The sequence below is a fragment of the Hyla sarda genome, chromosome 4, assembly GCF_029499605.1.
Source record: "Hyla sarda isolate aHylSar1 chromosome 4, aHylSar1.hap1, whole genome shotgun sequence".
In the NCBI taxonomy this organism is placed as follows: domain Eukaryota; kingdom Metazoa; phylum Chordata; class Amphibia; order Anura; family Hylidae; genus Hyla; species Hyla sarda.
Window position 1 is genome coordinate 193,805,314 of NC_079192.1, and position 22,122 is coordinate 193,827,435.

At 41.2% G+C, this 22,122-nt stretch overlaps 1 protein-coding gene across 1 annotated transcript in view; it reads left to right on the plus strand.

Moving 5' to 3' along the window:
* Positions 1-21,349, plus strand: part of CHCHD3 (coiled-coil-helix-coiled-coil-helix domain containing 3) — a 238,911-nt gene extending 217,562 nt beyond the window's left edge. Inside the window, exon 9 of the mRNA XM_056573182.1 lies at positions 20,967-21,349. Within this exon, the coding sequence (XP_056429157.1) occupies positions 20,967-20,990 (24 nt within the window). The 3' untranslated portion in view covers positions 20,991-21,349. The remainder of the gene's footprint in view (positions 1-20,966) is intronic.
* Positions 21,350-22,122: the final 773 nt, after the last annotated feature.

Consider the following 22,122-nt stretch of genomic DNA (forward strand, 5'->3'; position numbering starts at 1 on the left):
AAATGCTGAGGTTTGTAGTGTAAGAAAGGAGTGTGTTTATAAGTTTGTAGCCAGAAAATGTGAGAGAATAGGTGGAGTACGTAAGCTAATAAGATAGAATGGCCAAATGGTGTGACGGGGTTAATGGGATGCTAGAATTATAGATGTAACAGAAAAATTGTGTTTCAGAGTTGTATAAGTCGCCAGAAGTATACAGACAGCGATAAATCAGGGTTAATAACACATTTACTTGGATACTAAAAAGCAGAGGTCCTAGAGTGGATGCCGGCAATCCACTCCAGGGTGTATGATAAAAAGCATAAATATACAATGTTGCATAAAATTAAAAAGCACAAAAAGTGGCTACACTTAAGCAAAAAATGTGTCCAGCAGATGGAAACAAAACCTTGAGGAACAATAAGTGCACAGTCCTTGGGAATCTCCTTTTGATGGTGCCGGAGAAGCGCTGGAGCACCTCACACAGGTGCCCACCAAAGGATCGCAGGTCCCGTGCGTGTGAGTGCACGCTAAGATTGCATAAAACGGGACACACAGATCTTAAGTGGCCCAGACAGTCAAACAGGTAGCGACTGTCTGGGCCACTTAAGATCTGTGTGTCCCCTGTTTTATGCAATCTTAGCGTGCACTAACACGCACGGGACCTGCGATCCTTTGGTGGGCACCTGTGTGAGGTGCTCCAGCGCTTCTCCGGCACCATCAAAAGGAGATTCCCAAGGACTGTGCACTTATTGTTCCTCAAAGGTTTTGTTTCCATCTGCTGGACACATTTTTTTAAAGTTTAGCCACTTTTTGCGCTTTTTAATTTTATGCAACATTGTATATTTATGCTTTTTATCATACCGGCATCCACTCTAGGACCTCTGCTTTTTAGTATCCAAATAAATGTGTTATTAACCCTGATTTATTGCTGTCTGTTTACTTCTGGCGACTTATACAACTCGGAAACACAATTTTTCTGTTACATCTATAATTTTAGCATCCCATAAACCCTGTCACACCATTTGGCCATTCTATCTTATTAGCTTACGTACTCCACCTATTCTCACACATTTTCTGGCTACAAACTTATAAACACACTCCTTTCTTATACTACAGACCTCAGCATTTCCATTTAGTCATTATCGCCTTTACTAATGTCCTTGAGAATGGCACACCTTTTTGATTTTTAAACCTTTAAAGTTTTGCCTAGGTCATAACAGATGCAAATAATGAAGTCTGTACAAACTTTCTTTCTGCATTGTTGAATCCTGAGGCCACCCAATATACGGACATTACTTACAGTTTCCTACCAACTCTCCAGATGCCGTCTTTTCCCCGTACCACCTCTTTCTGTACCATAACCTGTACACTCTGTACCATAACTGTAGGAGGACAGGAGCACTGCCACCTTGGTAGCCTTCTCCACCATCCATTCCCCTTTGCTTCTGGGGTTGTTTCCTTCATGTGGGTCTGATCTTTTGTGATGACCACCTTCTCTGGCAGCTCTAGGACTTTGAACACTTGAATTACAAACTACAGATTCTACATTTGATTGGTTAGCCCAAGTATTCAAGAAAACCTTTATGCCAATAGGCCCATACTTGTGGGCGGTAATATAGAAGTGTACCTGTACTCATTAAGTCTTACCTTAAGATATCTTACACATCTCAGTGAATATCTTCGCCTCTACTTTCTGAACCAACAGCTCAAATCGAGTGGTTTATTGAAGTAGAACTTCATTCTGCGTGTGGTCACCATATGTCCTGTCTGGTGTATTACATCTTTGCATCACTTGGAGCAAGCTTACATTTACAACTCAGCATCAACCATGGGTTCTCTGATATCTCTTCATGGCTCTTGAATTCTTAACCTCATAAATTCAAGACAATTTAATCATATTCTGAGAGTAGCAAAGCTACCAAAGAGCGGTCTTCTTTTTCTGCATCTTCATATTACACTAAATTATCATTATAGAGTTATTCACTGACAATTGATGTTATTCAAATAAATGCAATGTAGAATGTGTAGGTATATCACATTGGGTATACATGTATTATGAACATGAGGGGCAGTAGACATTGCATATCTATATTTTAGTAAGGCTTTTGACACTGTCCTACATAGAAGACTTATCAATAAACTACAGTCATTGAGCTTGGACTCCCATATTGTTGAGTGGATTAGACAGTGGCTGAATGACAGACAACAGAAGGTTGTAGTCAATGGAGTATATTCAGAGCAAGGCCTTGTTACCAGTGGGGTACCTCAGGGATCTGTACTGGGACCAATATTGTTTAATATCTTCATTAGTGATATTGCAAAAGGTCTCAATGGTAAGGTGTGTCTTTTTGCTGATGACACAAAGATATGTAACAGGGTTTGTGTTCCTGGAGGGATATGCCAAATGGAAAAGAATTTAGGAAAACTAGAAGAATGGTCAGAACTCTGGCAACTGAAATTTAATGTGGGCAAGTGCAAGATAATGCACCTGGGGCTTAAAAACCCTCAGGCCGAATATAGAATATTTGACACAGTCCTGACCTCAGTATCTGAGGATAGGGATTTAGGAGTAATTATTTCAGAAGACTTAAAGGTAGAAAGACAATGTAATAGAGCAGCAGGAAACGCTAACAGAATGCTTGGATGTATAGGGAGAGGTATAAGCAGTAGAAAGAGAGAAGTGCTCATGCCGCTGTACAGAACACTGGTGAGACCTCACTTGGAGTATTGTGCGCAGTACTGGAGGCCGTATCTCCAAAAGGATATAGATACTCTAGAGAGAGTTCAGAGAAGAGCTACTAAACTAGTAAATGGATTGCAGGATAAAACTTACCAGGAAAGGTTAAAGGACCTTAACATGTATAGCTTGGAAGAAAAAAGAGACAGAGGTTATATGATAGAGACTTTTAAATACATAAAGGGAATCAACACTGTAAAGGAGGAGAGCATATTTAAAAGAATAAAAACTACCACAAGAGGACATACTTTTAAACCTTTGCCCCTCTAATTTAAAACTAATATCAGGAAGTATTACTTTACTGAGAGAGTAGAGGATGTATGGAATAGCCTTCCTGCTGAAGTGATCGCTGCAAATACAGTGAAGGAGTTTAAACATGCATGGGATAAGCATAAGGCTATCCTTCATATAAGATAGGGCCAGGGACTATTGAGAGGATTAGGATTATTGGGCAGACTAGATGAGCCAAATGGTTCTTATCTGCCAACACATTCTATGTTTCTATGTTTACTCAATTTCAAACAGTGGATTTATAGTTCCTTCAAGTCTAATGGGACTTTGTGTGTCAGGAGAGGAGGCTATCATTCTCCCTATAAGCCCCACCTTTCTCCTCCCACTCCTCTACGTCACTGGTCACCGCCCCTTTGAGTTTGGGTGTTTTCTTTACCTCAGTTTAGATCAGTCAAGTTTAGATCAGTCATCAATAACTCTTGAATGTCTAGTAACTGACTGAATTCCTGTGTCACTTTAAATGAGGACATACAATACACATATAACATGTTATAATACTGACATGTACAAATACTCAACGTACAATACACAGGGCCCAACACACATTCTAACCAAAAATGTAAAAGAATAAAAAATTTATAGAGCTCTTTCAAAAATTGGAAAAATTACCTTCAATGCGCATTGTTTATAATGAAATACTCATTAGCGGACTTTAAATGCTTAGGTAATACAACATTATACTATCAATTAAATAGTGATCACTTTTTTTATATCCTTTATTCTAGTTTTCTTGGCCAAACTTCTCTTGTTACTCCTATAATATAATCAGACAATTAATCGCATTTCCTGATACACTTCATTTTTGGCATCCATCCTGTGCAACTGTGAAAACAAAACTTATTAGGAAATTAATGAAATATCATCAAATAGGTTTAATTAATACCACATGGATTTTCTTTTGTTCTCTACCAATCTAAAAGGATCCATTACAACATACTTAAATAAACAGCTTCACAAAGAAACATCCACTGGTCATATTCATGTATTCCTGATTCATTATTACACATCACACATGTACAACATATTTTATATCATAAGAACCATCCTATGAACATCATCATATAACTACATGTACAAAATCAAAGTAACAATCCTGTATCTCACAGCTTACCTACCACACCCTCTGCATTCCATAGCACTAAGCACTCCTCATCATCATCTTCACTTTTGCCCCCACCATTGGAAAAAACAACTCCATTCCATCTCCATTCATGGAACCTCACACATCTGGGAGTTATTATACACACCCTGAAACAAAGGCTCTCTATTTAACATCCCATCAACAGGCTACAAAAAGGTATGTCTGTACATCAGTGTTAATTTCATTGCCTAATTATTTTGATTATAATTTTAGCCAACCACAGTCCCCTTTATCTTTGACTCTACACTACAATATAACTAAATCAAATCATAATTTGCTCTCAAGAATCACACTGCAGTATATGGCTGTATATAACACTGCTATATATGAATACTTTTGTCCATCAACCATCAGTATATTTCAAACTTTCAACTGCCTTAATATCCATAGTCCATCCTTCACTCATCACATGCTTTTCCATCAAAACCTTGAGTCTCCATTTTGTTTCTCTGATCTATTCAGCTGCTAACAACAAAATGCTCCTCTTTTACTTGTCTTATCACTTGTATATATCATTGAAGGAGATGTCCGGTGCAGACTTTCCCTATTCCATCCTGCCCGGGCTGCAAAAAAAAAGAGAAAAATACTTTCACTTACCTTCCTACGTTCCCCCGGAGCTCCGCAACAGCTGATCGTTCGGCCGGGCTGTCTACTACCTACTTCCCTTAGCCCGATACGCCACACGGCGCTTCAGCCTATCACCGGCCGCAGCGATGTCCCACCTCGGCTGGTGATAGGCTGAAGCGCCATGTGACGTACTGGGCTAAGGGAAGTAGGAATTAGACAGCCCGGCCGACCAATCAGCTGTTGCGGAGCTCCGGGGGAATGTAGGAAGGTAAGTGAAAGTTTGTTTTCTCTTTCTTTTGCAGCCCGGGCAGGATGGAATAGGGAAAGTCCGCTCCGGACATCTCCTTTAACTTTTGGACTAACTTATCAGCTTTCTCAACAACACAACGCAAACAGTTATTTGTCTAGTCAAGCTACTATATCCAATACCACTAAGGAACATTCTTTGGGAGATACTTAGGCAATCCTACTCAGCAACTTAGCTTACAACACAGACACAGTTTTGAGTTTTCTGAGGGTACTAAAACTCCCATCATACCTTCTATTCATCCCTTTACACACACTTTTTCAGTTTCTCCAGCTTTCATCACCATCTCTATACAATTCCCATCTTTGCAAACGTATACATCCTTCCCCCTCTCTCCTTTCAACAACTATACCAGTGAGGTCATCCTAAACTGCACCTCTGTGACCTATGCTTCTCACTGTCTTACATCTGGTCCACAGGCCTCTCTTGTGCTATTCAAGGTGTTACCTATTTGTGGGAGCTCCAGCTGTTGCAAAAACAAGACTGCTCTGCTTTAAATGCAGTTTTGCATTTTTAACTAAGTGTGATACTAGAAAGGAAATATCTACTCCCTCTCTTCTTCTAAAATAGCTAATATTTATCCATGGACACAATTAAGACATGACATGACACATACAATGAGTTGCAATGGGACGGGTCCCGGGAATATGTTATTGTCGGAGAGTCCTATGTCATACCCTCTTGTATACACTCTGTCCTAGGCACGCCTTCCTGCATTGTCTACTTATGACATTATAACCGGTGTCCTGCGCCAAAATCCACTAATATCCTATATCTGGATCATTAGTTTACTCCGGAACTCAATTCCAGACCCAATATCCCTCTCCCCAGCATCCTGCTCATTCACTTACTTACATTTCATACACACTCTGGTAGCAGATAGTTTCTTATGACATGTTCAGTTAACAGACTCCTGGCAAGAGGTTACCTGCCTTTGTTGGTCGCGAGACAATCGACTTAAGGCACCAAGATGAACCATAAACCAGGTACCAAGGGGGATACAGTGGCACTTTGGATAGGTACAAGAAAGTTGTCCTACCGTACTCTTGGTGATGATCAGCTTCCGTCTGTGTCCCATCTCTTTGGTCAAACTTAATGCCTTGTATTGCGCAACTGCCTCACGGTACCATAACCCAGAGTCCCTGTTCAGGCGCCAAACTGATATGGATTTTTATCAGTGACCTAGTAAATATCTAACTCCCGTCCGAATTAGTTATATCTTTATCAGATTAACCCCTTCAGGACATTCGCCGTAAATGTACGGCGCTGCTAAGAAGTACTGAACTAGCCGTCGATTTACAGCACAACTTTCCTGGATCACCGCATCTCCGGACGCGGTGATCGGAACGGGATGACTGCTGATAACGATCAGCAGCCATCCCAGGACATCGCCTAGGGGGATCCTGAGACCAATTCTGACCGGCGAATCACAGCTTTTCCGGACTGATTGGGTCTCTGGTGACCCGATCGGCTGGAAAATAGTGGTGATCGGGGCTGTCGGAGACAGCCCCGATCATCCAAAAGGATGGGAGCGAGGTGGCAAGGGTGCCACCTCCTCATATCCCCTGCGATTTGCCAGGACTGACTGGAAGTCCAGGAAGAGCGGGGGATAGATGGTGGCGACGGTTACCAGCCGCTGTGGAAGAGGGGGCCGGCGGCAGGCAACGGTGGACCGGTGGCAGCAGAATGCAGGCAGCGACAGAGGCAGCAGTGAAGATCTGCTAAGTGATCTTCACTGCTGCCTTGTAGTTTCACAACTACAACTCCCAGCATGCCCAGACAACCAAAGGCTGTCCTGGCATGCTGAGAGTTGTAGTTTTGCAACATCTGGAGGGCTATAGTTTGGACACCACTGTATGTTGCAAAACTACAACTTCCAGCATGCTCAGACAGTCCAGGCATGCTGAGCATTGTATTTCTGCAACATCTGGCCCTTCAGATGTTGCTGAACTACAACTCCCAGCATTCCTGGACAGTCTTGGCAGGGCACAGTTTGGAGAACACTCTGGCTCTCCAGATGTTGCAAAACTACAACTCCCAGCATGTCTAGACAGTCCAGGCATGCTGAGCGTTGTAGTTCGGCAACATCTGAAGGGCCAGATGTTGCAGAACTACAACTCCAAGCATGACTGGGCAGTCTGGGCATGCTTGGAGTTAAAGTTTTGTAACATATGGAGGGCCACAGTGGTCTTCAAACTGTTCTCCTCCAGTTGTTGCAAAACTAAAACTCACAGCATGCCCTTCGGCTGTAAGGGCATGCTGGGAGTTGTAGTTTTGCAATAACTGGAGGCACACTGGTTGGGAAACAATGTCTGTTTCCTAACTCAGTGTTTCCCAACCCGCGTGCCTCCAGCTGTTGCAGAACTATAACTCCCAGCATGCCCTGACAGACCATGCATGCTGGGAGTTGTAGTTTTGCAACAGCTGGAGGTACACTGGTTCGGAAACAGTGTGGTAATCTGTTACCTAACTCATCGTTTCCCAACCAGTGTGCCTCCAGCTGTTGCAGGACTACAACTCCCAGCATGCACAGTCTGTAGTGCATGCTGGGAGTTGTAGTTTTGCACAAGGTTTGTGCCCCCACCCCCAAGTGAATGCATAGGGTACATTCACACGGGCAGGGGCTTACAGTGAGTTTCCCAGGGACTAAGATTGAGCTGCGGCAGCTGAAACCCCCAGCTGGAAACTTGCTGGAAACCCCCGCCCGTATGAATGTACCCTAAATACACTACACCACACCTATACAAAATAAAGGGTAAAAAAAACACTATATATACACCCACCCACTGCCCCCCCCCCCCCCAACAAATAAAAAAAAAATGTCTCGTATGACATTGTTTCCAAAACGGAGCATCCAGCTGTTGAAAATTGGCTCCCAGTATTGCTGGACAGCCATTGACTGTCCAGGCATGCTCGGAGTTCTGCAACAGTTGGGGGGGCACCCTGTTTGGGAAACACTGCCGTACAGTATTTTTGGGGGAGGAGGCAAGCACTATGCTTGCTTCCGGATCCGTCCCTATGCAAATCCCTAATTCAGGCCTCAAATGCGCATGGCGCTCTCTCACTCCGGAGCATTGTCATATTTCAAGGCAACAGTTTAGGGCCACATATGAGGTATTTCCGTACTTGGGAGAAATTGCGCTACAAAATTTGTGTTTTTTTTTCTCTTTTTACCCCTTATGAAAAGGTAAAGTTGGGGTCTACACTCATTAATTTTTTACACTAACAGGCTGGTTTTGCCCCATACTTTTCATTTTCTCAAGAGGTAAAAGGGAAAAAAAAGACCCCCAAAATTTGTAACACAGTTTTTCCCGAGTACGGAAATACCCCATATGTGGACGTAAAATGCTCTGCGGACATGGAGTGAGAGCGCACTATTTACATTTGAGGCCCAAATTGGTGATTTGCACAGGGGTGGCTGATTTTACAGCGGTTCTGACATAAACGCAAAAAAATTAATACCCACATGTGACCCCATTTTGGAAACTACACCCCTCACGGAACTTAACAAGGGTTACAGTGAGCCTTATCACCCCACCGGTGTTTGACGAATTTTCGTTAAAGTTGGATGTGGGAAAAAAAGAAATTCACTAAAATGCTGGGGTTACCCTAAATTTTTCATGTTCACAAGGGAAAATAGGAAAAAAGCCCCCCCCCCCCCCCACAATTTTTAACCCCATTTCTTCTGAGTATGGAAATACCCCAAATGTGGATGTAAAGTGCTCTGCGGGCGCACTGCAATGCTCAGAAGAGAAGGAGTGCCATTGCCCTTTTTTTTTTTTTTTTTAGAGAGAATGTGTCCAGAATTGAAGGCCATGTGTGTTTACAAAGCCCAGTGGTGCCAGAGCAGTGGACCCCCCCCCACACACACATGTGACCCCATTTTGGAAACTACACCCCTCACGGAATGTGATAGGGGGTGCAGTGAGCATTTACACCCCACAGGTGTCTGACAGATTTTTGGAACAGTGGTCCATGAAAATGACAAATTTTATTTTTCATTTGCACAGCCGAATGTTCCAAAGATCTGTCAAACGCCAGTGGGGTGTAAATGCTCACTGCACTCCTTGTTACATTCCGTGAGGGGTGTAGTTTCCAAAATTGGGTCACATGTGAAGGGGTCCACTGTCCTGGCACCATGGGGACTTTGTAAATGCACATGGCCCCCGACTTCCATTCCAAACAAATTCTCTCTTCCAAAGCTCAATGGCGGAGCACATTCTCTTCTGAGCATTGTAGTTCGCCCGCAGAGCACTTTACATCCACATATGGAGTATTTCCATACTCAAAAGAAATGGGGTTCCAAGTTTTGGGAGGCTTTTTCTCCTATTACCACTTGTGAAAATGAAAAATTTTAGGTAACACCAGCATTTTAGTACAAAAAAAATCTAATTTTTCATTTTTACGTCCAACTTTAGGGGAAATTTGTCAAACACCTGTGGGGTGTAAAGGCTCACTGTACCCCTTGTTACGTTCCTTGAGGGGTGTTGTTTCCCAAATAGTGTGACATGTGTTTTTTTTTTTTTTTTGTTTTGTTTTTGCTGTTCTGGCACCATAGGGGCTTCCAAAATATGACATTCCCCCCAAAAACTATTTCAGCAAAATTTGCTTTCAAAAAGCCAAAGTGGCTCCTTTTCTTCTGAGTATTGTAGTTTACCCACAGAGCACACATGGGGCATTTCCATACTCAGAACAAATGGGGTTAAAAATTATAGGGGACATTTTCTCCTATTACCTCTTGTAAAAATGGTAAATTTGGAAAAATAAATGCATTTTAGTGAAAAAATGTATAAATTTCATTCACACATCTGACTTTAACGAAAAGTCGTCAAACACCTGTGGGGTGTTAAGGCTCACTGTACCCCTTTGTTATGTGCCTTAAGGGGTGTAGTTTCCAAAATAGTATGCCATGTGGGTTTTTGTTTGTTGTTCTGGCACCATAAGGGCTTCCTAAATGCGACATGCCCCCCAAAAACTATTTCAGCAAAATTCACTCTCCAAAATCCCATTTTCGTTCCTTCCCTTCTGAGCCCTCTAGTGCATCCACAGAGCACTTTACATCCACATATGAGGTATTTCCTTACTCGAGAGAAATTGGGTTACAAATTTTGGGGGGCTTTTTCTCCTTTTACCCTTGAAAAATTCATAAACTTGGTCTACAAGAACATGCGAGTGTAAAAAATGAAGATTTTGAATTTTCTCCTTCACTTTGCTGCTGTTCCTGTGACACAGCTAAAGGGTTAACAATTTTCTAAATGTAATTTTGAATACTTTGAGGGGTGCATTTTTTTTATAATGGGGTGATTTATGGGGTATTTCTAATATGAAGGCCCCTCAAATCCACTTCAAAACTGAACTGGTCCCTGAAAAATTCGGATTTTGAAAATTTTGCGAAAAATTGGAACATTGCTGCTGAACTTTGAAGCTATCTGATGTCTTCCAAAAGTAAAAACATGTCAACTTTATGATGCAATATTGTATATGTGAATCAATATATAATTTATTTGGTATGTCTATTTTCCTTACAAGCAGAGAGCTTCAAAGTTAGAAAAATGCTAAAGTTTCAAATACTTCATGAAATGTTTACGTTTTTCACCAAGAAATTATACAAGTATCAACAAAAATTTACCACAATGTTAAAGTAGAATATGTCACGAAAAAACAGTCTCTGAATCAAAATTATTAGGAAAAGCATCCCAGAGTTATTAATGCTTGAAGTGACGGTGGTCAGATGTGCAAAAATTGCTCTGGTCCTTAAGGTGAAAATGGGCTTGGTCCTTAAGGGGTTAAAGTGCATGCACATAAGTAAATTACACAGACACACATTGTCAGTGTTAACATACTTCTAAAGTTTATTGGCAATCATCCAGCTTATATAGACATTGCAATTAGCATAAGTTCTCACCCTTACTAGGGAGGTCAGTATAGCCTTTGCAAACCATATAAGGTGTGCTTTCTCTGTTAGATTTTTTGGGAAAACTTTTAGGTGTTGGCTTTAACAGGGAATGCCTCTACACGACGGGAGGAGAGAAAGCAAGGAGCAGAGTAGCGTGGAGGATGGGCTTTGTCAAATAGTCTTTTCATAATGCCTACACCCACATATATATATATATATATATATAAATATTTATATATATATATATATACACACACACTAGCTGAGTACCCGGCATTGCCTGTTTTCTCCTTCCTAATCCTTGTTGGGGAGGAAAATCAACAAAGGAGGAAGCTTTTGACTTGATATCCCATCCTCATATATTGTCAAATCCCAAACCCATATCCCGTCCTCATATCTCAACCTTGTATCCTGTCCTCATATCCCATCCTCATATCCCGTCATCATATCCAGACCTCCTATCCAGACCTCCTATCCCGACCTCATATCTCGTCCTCATATCTCGTCCTCATATCTCAACCTCCTATCCTGTCCTCATATCTCAACCTCATATCCTGTCCTCATATCCTGTCCTCCTATCTCGACCTCATATCCCTTCCTCCTATCCCGACCTCATATCCAGTCCTTATGTCCCATCCTCATATCCTGTCTTCAGGTGGGACTGATTTGTGGTGAAGATATTTTAAGCTGATAATAGAAGGGGGCGTGGCTTTGTGGGACTGGGCGTGATTTGCAAGCCAGACCGATGCACAAAAAGGGTAGATAATAAAGGGGATGGGGCTTAAAATGTTGGCATGTCTTTGTGAGATGGAGTGTGGCTTGCAAGCCCGACTGACGTATTCACCAGGAGATACAGAGCAGAGCTTGTGGAGTAAGTTACTGGAATTCCCATATACTTGCATGTTAAGGGTTAATTTAAAGGGTAGCTCCCACCATCCTATTTTTTTTTTCTGTCCCTGCCTATTGCCAATCTATCCCTAACCCCCTCCCTGCTTTAAATTTTTATTTTTACTATATTAAAAATGCCTTTTGTCTGCCTGGCAGTGTGCTCACTACCAGGCAGACTTCCCCAGCAGGCACCACGTCACTGATGCCTGCTGGGGGGTCTTCCGCCCTTAGTTCATCACACAGGGTGCCTCCAGCTGTTTCACCACTACAACTCCCAGCTTGCCCTGACATCTATTGGCTGTCAGGGCATGCTGGGAGTTGTAGTATTGAAACAGCTGGAGGCACCCTGTGTAGATAAACTATTAGTTAGTTACATGCGGCGCTAGCCTGTCCCCTCCGTCTCCCTCCCCCTGCACCATACCCCGTTCTCTCCATCACAACCCCCCCCCGCATACCCCGTTCCCTCCATCACAAACCCCCCTCCCGCATACCCTGTTCCCTCATTACACTTACTGCAGAGTCCGGCAGCGGGCGTGCAGGGACAGCGGCGGCGACGAGGCGGCGGCGATGTGCGGGAGGAGTGGCCTCCCAGCCAGTGGCCGGGGAGCCAATGCGCTCGCTCCCTGCCTGTCTGATTGACAGGCAGGGAGCGAGCACAGGCTGAATGAAAAAGGACCGATGCCCGGCCGCATCGGTCCTTTTTCAGGCGTGATGTCACGCCAGGCTGCAGCCGGCCACTAGGAGGGAGAACCCTAGTGGCCGGTTTTCAAATGTAAATTAAAGCATTTTAATTAAAAAAAAATAATAATAAAAGTATATTAGAGATATGTTGTAGTACATAAGTACTACAACATATCAAAAAATAAAGTTAGTTAAATAAAGGACAGTGCCCATTTAACTATTATATCTTTTTATTTGACATATAAGTAACATGTTACAAAGTATTATCAAAATATCTTCAGCCGTTTGGAAGTTGTGCAGTAACATATAATTCCCATAGACTTGTATGGGACTTTAAACAAAAACCCCTGACAAATGGGGTAGTTAAGGGTTAAATTAACTATCCTATATTTTAAGTGGACATATAAATAACATGTGACCAAGTAATATTGAAATATCTCCAGCCGTTTGGAAGTTGTGCAGTAACATATATTTCCCATAGACTTGTATGCGACTTTAATCAAAAATCCCGACCCTAGCAAATAGTGATGAGTAAGGGTTTACCCCTTAAGGACGCAGGGTTTTTCCGTTTTTGCATTTTCATTTTTTCCTCATCACCTTCTAAAAATCATAACGCTTTCAATTTTGCACCTAAAATTCCATATGATGGCTTATTTTTTGCACCACCAATTCTACTTGGCAGTGACATTAGTCATTTTACCAAAAAATCTACGACGAAATGGAAAAAAAATTCATTATGCGACAAAATTGAAGAAAAAACGCCATTTTGTAACTTTTGGGTCTTCCGTTTCTACACAGGGCATTTTTCAGTAAAAATGACACCTTATCTTTATTCTGTAGGTCCATACGGTTAAAATGATACCCTACTTATATAGGTTTGATTTTGTCGTACTTCTGAAAAAAAAATCATAAAATCATTTATACGTTAAAAATTGTCATCTCCTGACCCCTATAACTTTTTTATTTTTCCTCGTACGGGCCGGTATGATCTGAAGTTTTTATCGGTACCATTTTTGTATTGATCAGACTTATTGATCGCTTTTTATAAATTTTTTCATGATATAAAAAGTGACCAAAAATACGTTATTTTGAACTTTTTTGCGCATACGTTATTGACCGTGCGGTTTAATTAACGATATATTTTTATAATTTGGACACGTGACGATACCACATATGTTTATTTTTATTTACACAGTTTTTTTTTAAATGGGAAAAGTGGGGGGATTCAAACTTTTATTAGGGAAGAAGGGATTAAATGACCTTTATCAACTTTTTTTTTTTTTGCTTTTTTTTTTTGCAGTGTTATAGCTCCCATAGGGGGCTATAACACTTTACACACTGATCTTTTACACTGATCCATGCAAAGCCGTAGCTTTGCATTGATCAGTGTTATAGGCGGTCGATTGCTCAAGCCTGGATCTCAGTCTTGGAGCAATCAATCGCCGATCGGACGCAACGGAGGCAGGTAAGGGGACCTCCGCTCACGTCCTAGCTGATTGGGGGACATCGCGATTTTATCAGCCCGACTGTGCTGCCGGGAAGCTTTCATTTTAGACGCGGCGATCAACTTTGACCGCCGCGTCTAAAGGGTTAATAGTGCATGGCGCAATGATCGGTGCCGCACGCTATTAGCCCAGGGTCCCGGCTATCATTAGCCACCGGGACCGACACCGTATGACGTGACCCGCATTATATACCGGGACCGGGGGCCAGGCGTACAGATACGCCCTGCGTCCTTAAGAGGTTAAATCACCTATCTTTGTTGTTGACATATACGTAACATGTGTGCCAAGTTTCATGTTAATATCTTCAGCCGTTTGGACGTGATGCTGACTCGTTGAGTTATATATATATATATATATATATATATATATATATATATATATATATATATATACACATCCAAGAAACACATCTTTTTCAGTATTGGAACTTACCAGTTTAAAGAGAGCACTTGAAAAGTTTTCTTTTGTATTGCTTAACAATATATACACTGTTAGATTTCTGAGTGTTCCGTTAGATTTGTAAGTATTTTGTCATCTTTGGGATTTCTGTCTTAAAGCTTTTTTTGGTTTTGTTTGATTTACTTGTTTGTTTCCCTGATTAATCTCTGAATATGCATAACGTGTATGCTTGCTTAAAGAATTCCATAAAGTAGGTAAATAGACTGTTGTACAAATAGGAAACTCTAATGACTGCAGATCTAGATTTTAGGCATTTATACTGTGTTATTCATTGCCAGACACAGAAATGGGCAAAGCAGAAATTGTAATAAGACATCCTGCTGTTCTGTAGCTCAGAAGATCATGTACTGCACCAAGTATCAGCACTGACATGTATCCTGATTTGCTCTGTATGACACAGCAGTGCCTACGTTGCTCCTTACTGATGTTTTGAAGTGATGATGTTTTCAGAAAGACAGCAATACATATCAAATAGTTAAGTTAAAATGTTGTTTTAGTTTTGTTCTGTTATATTGCAGTACAACTACATAGTACACTGAGCTCACTGTAGTGTTGATAGGATGTGCATTTTTAGAAGACAGGTAACATTATCCGTAGATATTATGGTACTGAAAATACGTATTATGAGAGGGAGAGATAAACCTAAAAAAAATATGGAGCACTTATGTAGGACATTTTTTCCTACAAACTCTTAACAGACAATAGGAAAAGAAACCATTTGTACTGTGTACCAATTATGCTTGACTGCAAAGCCTTCATGTAAAGAGCAAACACTCATAAATGGTGGGCTGCCGGGATGTGACCTCACACAAATGTCTTTTACCAACCAACATGCCTTATAGCTGTATTGTAGGCTTCCCAACAAACATTTGTTTTAGGGTGCATTCATACAGAGGGATCTTTTGCAAGTTTTCCACTGCAGGTTTAGCTTCAGGAGATTTAGCTGACTTCATTGAGGTCTGCTGCATATTTTCCGCAGTAGAAAAACTCACCGAAGATCTGTCCGCGTGAACTTGAATTTATAAAGTTTCCTGTATATTCGGTATGTTTTCCATTCTCTATTGCTAAGAAAGTGATTTTCTGGTGCCAAAAATGTGAGAAAATAATTTTAATGAAATCACTTTAGTATTTTCCACTAATAATTGTAAAAAGGTATGGACTCCTGAGAGAATGCTAGGATCAATTTTCTGTAGGTTGTTTGAAGGCAAAGTAGTGTGCACACACACTGGTCAGAATACAATAGAAATATGGAATAGGCTGGCCTTTTTTCACTAACAAAAATATAAGCCCATAGATACCTAATCTAGAGGTTAGGGCTGGGCAGTATGACCAAATATGTGTATCACAGTATTTTTTTTTTTTACTTACGGCGGTTCCACGGTATAGAACAGTATTCAGCCAATGCTGTCCGGGCATGCTGGGAGTTGTAGTTTTGCAACAGCTGGAGGTCCGCAGGTTTGAGACCACTGCTGTACGCTGTATCCCTATGCCCGGGCTGAAAAAGATACAGAAAAACTTTTAACTCACCCACCTTGGAAGCACGCTGGGGACGGGGAGGACAGCCGTCAGCCTATCACCGGCCGGAGCGATGCCCCGCCCCGGCTAGTGATAGGCTGAGCCCACTGTCATGTAAGAAGCCGGCTTCTTACAGGACAGTGGGCTCAGCCTATCACTGGCCGGGGCAAGGCATCGCTCCGGCCGATGATAGGCTGACGGCTGTCCTCTCCCTCGCTCTGGCCGGTGATAGGCTAACGGCTGTCCTCCCCCTATCCCCAGCTTGCTTCCGAGGTGGGTGAGTTAAAAGTTTATTTTCTGTATCTTTTGCAGCCCGGGCAAAGGGATACAGCGTACAGCAGTGGTCTCAAACCTGCGGACCTCCAGCTGTTGCAAAACTACAACTCCCAGCATGCCCGTACAGCGTTGGCTGTCCGGGCATGCTGGGAGTTGTAGTTTTGCAACAGCTGGAGGTCTGCAGGTTGGAGACCACTGGCGTACAGTGAGTTCCATCGCCGGCGGCCCCCAACAAAGAGGAGGGCAGTGCATGACCTCTGTGATTAGTACCCCGCTGGGCTGATCATTAATTGGGGGGGGGGGGGGGGCAGAACAGCGCTAGCAGGTCACATAGGATTAGTTCCCCAATGTGGGGACAGCACTGCGCTAGGCTGATAATACATTCCCGAGGGAGAGGGGCCCAACCGGTATTGCGGTATGGGGGAAAATTCATATTGTGCAGCCCAAAAAATGTGGTATTCGGTATGAACCGGTATACCGCCCAGCCCTACTAGAGGTACATAGTGATATGGTAATGATAAATATGCACAATCTTGTCTCAGTGGCAAAGGCTGAAAATAAGGTTAAACATGGTAACACATATACTTATCAGCCAGAACATTGAAACCACTGACAAGTGATATGAATAACATTGATTCTCAAGACAATTACACCTGTGATTGGTGGATTCCAGATACAGAGGCAAAAGATGGCACTCCAGCTATCCAATAATCCAACCTGATTTATTAACCCATACAAAAAGTACTAAAGTGCATGGGGGAATATACTGCATTATGCACCAAATAAACAGTGATGTGTTGAAAGAAAAAAAAAAACAGGAAAAGTGGACAATGATCTGTGCAACTATAACAAGGTCATCTCCAACATAGCAGCTCTTGTTGGGTGATTAGTACACTGGTGCAAAAAAGTATTTAGTCCGCCACCAATTGTGCAAGTTCTCCCACTTAAAAAGATGAGAGAGGCCTGTAATTTTCTTCATAGGTATACCTCAACTATGAGAGACAGAATGAGAAAAAACATACATAAAATCACATTTTCTGATATTTTAAGAATTTATTTGCAAATGATTGTGGAAAATAAGTATTTGGTCACCTACAAACAAGCAGGATTTCTGGCTCTCACAGACCTGTAACTTCTTCTCTGTCCTCCAATTGTTACCTGTATTAATGGCACCTGTTTGAGGTTGTGGACAGGTGTCTTTTATACTTATAAGTTCAAACAGTCACACTCCAAACTCCACTATGGCCAAGACCGAAGAGCTGTCGAAGGACACCAGAAACAAAATTGTAGACCTGCACCAGGCTGGGGAGACTGAATCAATAATAGGCAAGCAGCTTTGTGTGAAAAAATCTACTGGGGAGCAATTATTAGAAAAATGGAAGGCATACAAGACCACTGTTAATCTCCCCTTGATCTGGGGCTCCACACAAGATCTCACTCCGCTGTGTCAAAATGATCACAAGAAGGGTGAGCAAAAATCCCAGAATCACATGGGGGGACCTAGTCAATGACCTGCAGGGAGTTGGGACCAAAGTAACAAAGGCTACCATCAGTAACACTACGCTACCAGGGACTCATCATGCAGTGCCAGACGTATCCCCCTGCTTTAGCAAGTACATGTCTGGGCCCGTCTGAAGTTTGCTAGAGAACATTTGGATGATCCAGAAAAGGATTGGAAGAATGTTATATGGTCAGATGAAACCAAAGTATAACTTTTTGGTAAAAACTCAACTTGTCGTGTTTGGAGGAGAACACCAATACCAACTGTGAAGCATAGGGGTGGAAACATCATGCTTTGGGGCTTTTTTTCTGATAAAGGACCAGGACGACTGATCTGTGTAAAGGAAAAAATGAATGGAGCCATGTATCGTGATATTTTGAGTGAAAACCTCCTTCCATCAGAAAGGGCATTGAAGATCAAACATGGCTGGGTCTTTCAGCATGACAATGATCCCAAACACACCGCCCGGGCAATGAAGGAGTGACTTTGTACGAAGCATTTCAAGGTCCTGGAGTGGCCTAGCCAGTCTCCACATCTCAACCCCATAGAAATCCTTTGGAGGGAGTTGAAAGTTTGTGTTGCCCAGCGACAGCCCCAAAACATCACTGCTCTAGAGGAGATCTGCATGGAGGAATGGGCCAAAATACCAGCAACAATGTGTGAAAACCTTGTGAAGACTTACAGAAAACGTTTGACCTCTGTCATTGCCAACGAAGGGTATAGAACAAAGTATTGAGATGAACTTTTGCTATTGACCAAATCCTTATTCTCCACCAAAATTTGCAAATAAATTCTCTAAAAATCAGACAATGTGATTTTATGTTTTTTTTTCTTTTCATATTATGTCTCTCATAGTTGAGGTATACCTATGATGAAAATTACAGGCCTCTCCTCCTTTTAAGTGGGAGAACTTGCACAATTGGTGGCTGACTAAATACTTTTTTGCCCCACTGTATCTACCAAAAGTGGTCCAAGGAAGGACAACTGGTGAAACAGTGACAGGGTCTTAGGTGGCCAAGGCTCACTCAAATGTATGCGGAGTAAAGGCTGTTCTGGCTGGTTGATCCCACAGAAAAGTTTTTGTAGCACAAAAAAAGTAGGGACAATAATGTACCCTGCAACACTGAAATAGGTATGACAACTTAACCTCCAAAAAAGAAGTCTATGTATGCAGGTTCCACTTTTCAAATTTCTGCCAGATATCACAGGACACTTTTTTTTTTAAAGAGGATTCTTGTGTAGTCCATTCCTGGACAAGCAGAGTTTTTGTTGGATGAGTAAGACCTACACAGTATTATATGATGATTGGTTTTAGTATTATGGCTGATTGTTGTATCTACTAAATCATTCAAAGTTTCCAGGGGCCCTACACAACAAGTTGTTTTAGAATGAGGCAGTAATTCTATTTCTTATAACTTTCTACGAGTGAATGATTCCATTCCTGCCAGTCCCATTCCATCAATCAAGTTAAAAAAACATTTATTCATCATGGTATGTTCATCATGTATTCACTCTGTATCCCTATTATCACAGTTTTATTATGGAATTTTATACAGAGAAATTCAGTGTATGCACTCATGTTAAACACTGTACATACATGTCTGCAGCACAATTCTGCCACTAGGAGGAGTGCATACATTAACTTTATACAGATAGTATTCAGTTCAACTGAAGCTGTAAAATCTATTGTTAGCTTACTGTATCCTCTGCATCGAAGAAACAAAAATGAGAACTCTGTTAATATATAGTATAAGTATAGGCAGAAAGCTGTCAACTCGTGGCAGAGGGAAGGCAGGCTATGAATATTATTGGCTGCAGAGCACCTGCTCTCTTTAGGCTACAGCTAATACACAGTGATTTTAGGAAAACTACTGCAAATACAAATGTAACCGGCACATCACTGGAATTAGGGTATCTGTCACTACGTTTTCTGCCCTCAGGGCAGCATAAACTTGGTAACATATTCCCTTTAAGATCCTATTTGCTTTATACTTATAAAAATATATATAAGTTAGACCAGAATTTCTGGTATGAGGTGCTCCATATTTGTGCAAATAAGGACTTTGCATGGATTGCAGGAATTGTGCATTGTTTTTTCCTACATCATGCAGGTTAAATAAGTCCAGAATTCACTCGCACTGGATAGATGTCAGAAGAGAACTTCAGCAGAGTTGTGAGCACAGTCCATCATCAATTAAAGTTTAATAGGGTCAATTAACCGCTTTGGTACAGTTGAGAGATATTAGTCATTGGACATTTGACTGTCAGGTATGAGCAGGCAAAGAGTGCAGTACTGATCGCACTCTCTGCCTCTATCCCTGACTACTTGCCTATCTGCCCTAAATAGCGGATCGACAACCACGGTGACAGTCCCTCCCTATCTATGTGATGGAAGTCACTGTCAACAAAATAAACTACAATACAGACACATGTCAGGATACAGTAAGGGAGCACACAGACTAACAGAATAAAATCTAACACACACACACAATAAGTCAGTGTCCACTAGCTGAGTCAATACCAAAATATCAGAAATACCGGAAGATCAGAAATACAAGATATAACGCTAGCTACTGGAGTAAGCTCTCTTGCAGGCAAAGCCTGGATGTAAACTGCAGGTTTAAATAGGGAGTACACATGTGAAAGCAAACAAGGTCAGCTGACTATCCAGAGAGCTAGGTGTAACCACAGTAACCAGAATAAACAAAAGCTCTCAGTGCAGATTAACCCTTCGGGTTCTTACATTGACACTATATTTCCCCAAGTGAATGGTACTTTGTTTACACAGTTGTTTAGGCTTTTAATAATTAAAAATATGGTACTTTACTTTTGCATTATGAACTTTTAGATTCCAACAGTTTCATATTTTGACTTGTTTTGGGGGCATTTTTAAGTACAGCAAGTTCAGTCCTTTTAATTATTTTCCACATAATGTGGTGGAAGCTCCCCTGTCTTCCTTTTGACTGACTTAGATGAAGATATTAGGTAATAAATATCGGAATATCTACTGAAATATTATCAGAATCTATCTATTAAAAAAGCTAACTTGCCTGTAGTAGTTTTCCTGTCATACTCAGCACCCTATTAAGCTTCAGAGTGTAGTGTTAGATACATTTAGTAAAATAAAGTAAAATGTCAGGGTGGATATAATTTTGATAATTCTTCAGATTCATTAGTTACTACATGTGGTTATTTCTTTTAACTCAGTTTTTTCCCTCCACAGAACATGCTTGGAAGAGGTGGGTAGAATCTTCGCCCGACATACTACGCCAGCTGCAATATCCTGGAGAGCAATGGAATACTGTTTAATATAAAGAGAAAACAGACAATTAATAAACAACTCTACAGTAGAAGAATCCACAGAAGAGTCAGCTGCCAGTTACTATAAAATTACACTTTTATAAAGTTTAAAAACAGTAGATAATCTCTGTTTAAGGGATACTACTATGTTTTTTTTTCTGTCCAATATACTTGTCCAATGTTTCTGACAGTTTTTCCTTTGCACTCGCCATTTATAAAATGCATCCTTAAATTGACATTGATTCACCTATAAATTGTATGTCTCTTGCCTCTTTTATTTAATAAATTGCAGCTATATTATCATGACTTGTTGTATTAGACACTCACCTATTTACATCTGAGTCCTTGCCTCTTTTTCAGCTTTCTGCACATGGTCTAAATAGTCAAAATTTTGTTAATATTTTGCTATATTCTTTCGTCAGAGAACACTGAAAAAATTACAACAGAGAACCCCTAGAAGAGTTTCACAAAAATCGTCCAGTATCATACTGTATGTCTATGATAGAATAAAAAATAACTTTTATTAGGATATTTAAAATGTAATAAAAATAATTGTGATGAGGGGAGTACAAAAACAAATGATTAAAACTACAGCCTTACAGTGCATTCACACAACAATTTGTTAATGCGATCACCGGAGTCGGCTGGGAGATGTGAAAACTGGGTGGTCTCCCACATCTCTTTCATTTGAATGAGCCAACTGGAGTCAGATAGTGACTAAGGTTGGCTCATTTTTGCCCCATATCCAGTTTTATGGCCGGACTGAAATTTGTGGTATACCACGGTTTTCAGTCCTGCCACAAAATCGGATATGAGGTAAAAATGAGACAACCGAAGTCACTATCAGACTCCGGTCGGAGCCGGATCCGGTGACCATTTAACAAATCGTGGTGTAAATGCACCCTTAAGTGGTCTCCTATGTTTGTTCCTGGTCTAGTTCAGTAGAAAAGTACTCAATACACTTAATGCACACCACTTTTCATATCATCCACTAATGAAGGAATTATGACCAATATAAAACATTTAATGTTGTCTACTGGTAATATCCTCAATACGTTTTAATTTTGGTGCTTTTTTCA